This window comes from Octopus bimaculoides, chromosome 11, assembly GCF_001194135.2.
Source record: "Octopus bimaculoides isolate UCB-OBI-ISO-001 chromosome 11, ASM119413v2, whole genome shotgun sequence".
NCBI lineage: Eukaryota > Metazoa > Mollusca > Cephalopoda > Octopoda > Octopodidae > Octopus > Octopus bimaculoides.
In genome coordinates, this window is record NC_068991.1 from 29,583,728 (window position 1) to 29,586,280 (window position 2,553).

Sequence of the window (2,553 nt, forward strand, 5' to 3'; positions counted from 1 at the left end):
CAACCAAGCTGGTGCCAAACGTAATGCTCAGCACTCCTTTGGACTACGTCAGCAAGGTCGAGAGAAGAATCCTGACGATTGGGTTACCCAGGATTTTCTTATATTTAGCTTAGGCCTGCGCAAAACTGGAGAGGACACTTCAGTGCTGCTGTAAAAAGTGGCAGATAAAAACACGGAAGGTAGCAGTCACGAGTGGTAAGTCTATTCTAATTGGCGTAGGATATCGGCGCTATGAGTTACCTCTGACGGTGGGAGGGACCCTTCGTGTCCCATTGATTAGCTACTGCCCACCTCAAGCTGGGCAGCCCCCAGTTAATAAGGTGCTGACTCGCCACAGGCCGCCTGCTTCGTTGGGTGCTTGGAGCTAAGAGTTTGACTTGAAAAACAGCCTGAAACCTCTGCACCAGATAAACAATCAAAAGACAAGAAACCACCAGTCCTGCGGTTAACAAGCTGGAATGTCAGGACCATGTGCTCTGGCATATCTGATGACCTACTCAGAGTTGAAGACACAAGAACTAAAGACGCTCAATATAGATATTGCTGCACTGCAGGGGACAAGACTCCTCTCAAACGGCAAACTCAAAGAACAGGACTTCACCTTCTTTTGGTAAGGAAGAGATCCAGAGGAATCTCGTCAGCATGGTGTTGGCTTTGCAGTGAGAAACTCATTACTCTCCTGAATAGAACCACCATCAGGAGGCACTGAGCGTATACTCTCTGTGTGCTTCTTGAGCCCTTCTGGCTCAGTACATTTACTGAGTATCTATGCTCCCACTCTCTACAGCTCAGAGGAGACCAAGGACCACTTTTACAAAGATCTCAACTGTGTCATTAGAAACATACCAACCAACGAAAACATCTACCTTCTAGGAGATTTTAACGCTCGCGTGGGACCTGACCATGACTCGTGGCCCATTTGTGTCCGACATTTTGGTATTAGCAACATGAACGACAATGGTCAGAGACTGCTTGAATTTTGCACATACCATAACCTGCGCATCACCAACATATTCTTTTCCAACAAGCCATCCCACAAGGCATCTTGGAGACATCCAAGATCTCCCCACTGGCATCAGTTGGATCTCATCGTCACACGAAGATCCTTTCTGAATTCTGTTCAACGGACCAGTAGTTACCACAGCGCGGATTGTGACACATCATTCACTAATAAGAAGCAGGGTGAGGATTCTGCCTAAAAAAGTCCATCACTCCAAGAAAGTGGGCCGACCACGCATTAACACTGCCAGAACCTCGGACCTACACTGCGAAAATGTTTTGCTGTTTGTATCAAGGTTGCCCTCAGTAGCTTCCCATCCTCCTCTGCTGAAAGTAGGTGGAATTATATCGGGGAAGCTTTGTATACCACATCAATAGATACTTTCGGCATGAGTGAAAGGCAAAACCCAAATTGGTTAGTGCTGGGCTCTCAGAGCTGGAACCAATTATCGAAGCAAAGCGCGCGGCTATGATGGAATACAAGAGTGATTCTTCTACAAAGTCACTCAAAGAACTCAGAAAGGCAAGAAATAAAACCCAACTGACTGCCAGATGCTGAGCAAATAGGTATTGGCAGGAAATCTGTCAGAGTATCCAGTCAGCTGCTGACAGTGGTGACACCCGTGGGATGTATGCCGTTTTGAAGAAGGCCCTCGGTCCATCCGCAACCAAATCAGCTCCTCTGAAATCAACTACCTGAGATCTCATCAAGGACCAAAGCAAAGAAATGGATAGTTGGGTGGAGTACTACCGGGATCTCTACTCACGGGAGACCACGGTCGCTGAGGCTGCAATCGAGGGTGTCAAGATCTTGCCAGCCATGTGCGAACTTGACAATCTGCCGTCTATAGCGGAGCTCACCAAGGCTATTGACTCCCTAGCCAGTGGCAAGGCTCCGGGAAAAGACGGCATCCCCTCAGAGATCATCAAAGCCGGCAAAAACACCACTCTGCTTCGGCACCTTCATGAGTTTCTGTGTCAGTGCTGAGAAGAGGGGACAATCCCTCAGGATATGCGGGATGCTAACATCATTACCCTTTACAAAAACAAAGGTGACCGTGGTGATTGTAACAATTACCGTGGAATATCTCTTCTCAGCACTGTTGGAAAGACCTTTGCTCGTGTTATCCTGTCCAGGCTACAACTGATTGCTTCTCGAATTTATCCAGAATCGCAGTGTGTCTTTAGAAGAAGCAGATCAACTATTGACATGATATCCTCCATACGCCAACTTCAAGAGAAGTCCAGAGAGCAGAAAATGTCATTATATATGGGCTTCATTGATCTGACAAAGGCCTTTGACTTGCGAAGTAGAAAAGGCCTCTTCATCCTGCTTCAAAAAATCGGATGTCCACCAAAGCTGCTGAGGATTATCAAATTTTTCCATGATGATATGCAAGGCACCATACAGCAAAATGGTTCAACATCAGCCACCTTCCAAATAAAAAAATGGGGTAAAGCAAGGCTGTGACTTGCTCCTACTTTATTTGGCATCTTCTTCTCGCTGCTGCTGTCACATGCCTTCGAGACATCAGTTGATGGAGTGTTTCTGCA

General features: G+C 46.8%; 1 protein-coding gene across 1 annotated transcript; it reads left to right on the plus strand.

Annotated features, from left to right (window-relative positions):
- The first annotated feature begins 458 nt into the window (after positions 1-458).
- Positions 459-1,199, plus strand: LOC106869707 (craniofacial development protein 2-like). The gene is made up of 2 exons (XM_014915548.1): positions 459-610; positions 788-1,199. Exons 1-2 carry the CDS (start codon positions 459-461, stop codon positions 1,197-1,199), a joined length of 564 nt encoding a protein of 187 aa, XP_014771034.1.
- The last annotated feature ends 1,354 nt before the right edge of the window (positions 1,200-2,553 follow it).

What these genes read in the sequence shown, in the direction of transcription:
- LOC106869707 (XM_014915548.1), top strand. Translation starts at nt 459, where the DNA reads ATGTCAGGACCATGTGCTCTGGCATATCTGATGACCTACTCAGAGTTG. An exon ending in CAGGACTTCACCTTCTTTTG is followed by an intron (nt 611 to 787) that starts GTAAGGAAGAGA and finishes CACTCTCTACAG; the next exon opens with CTCAGAGGAGACCAAGGACC.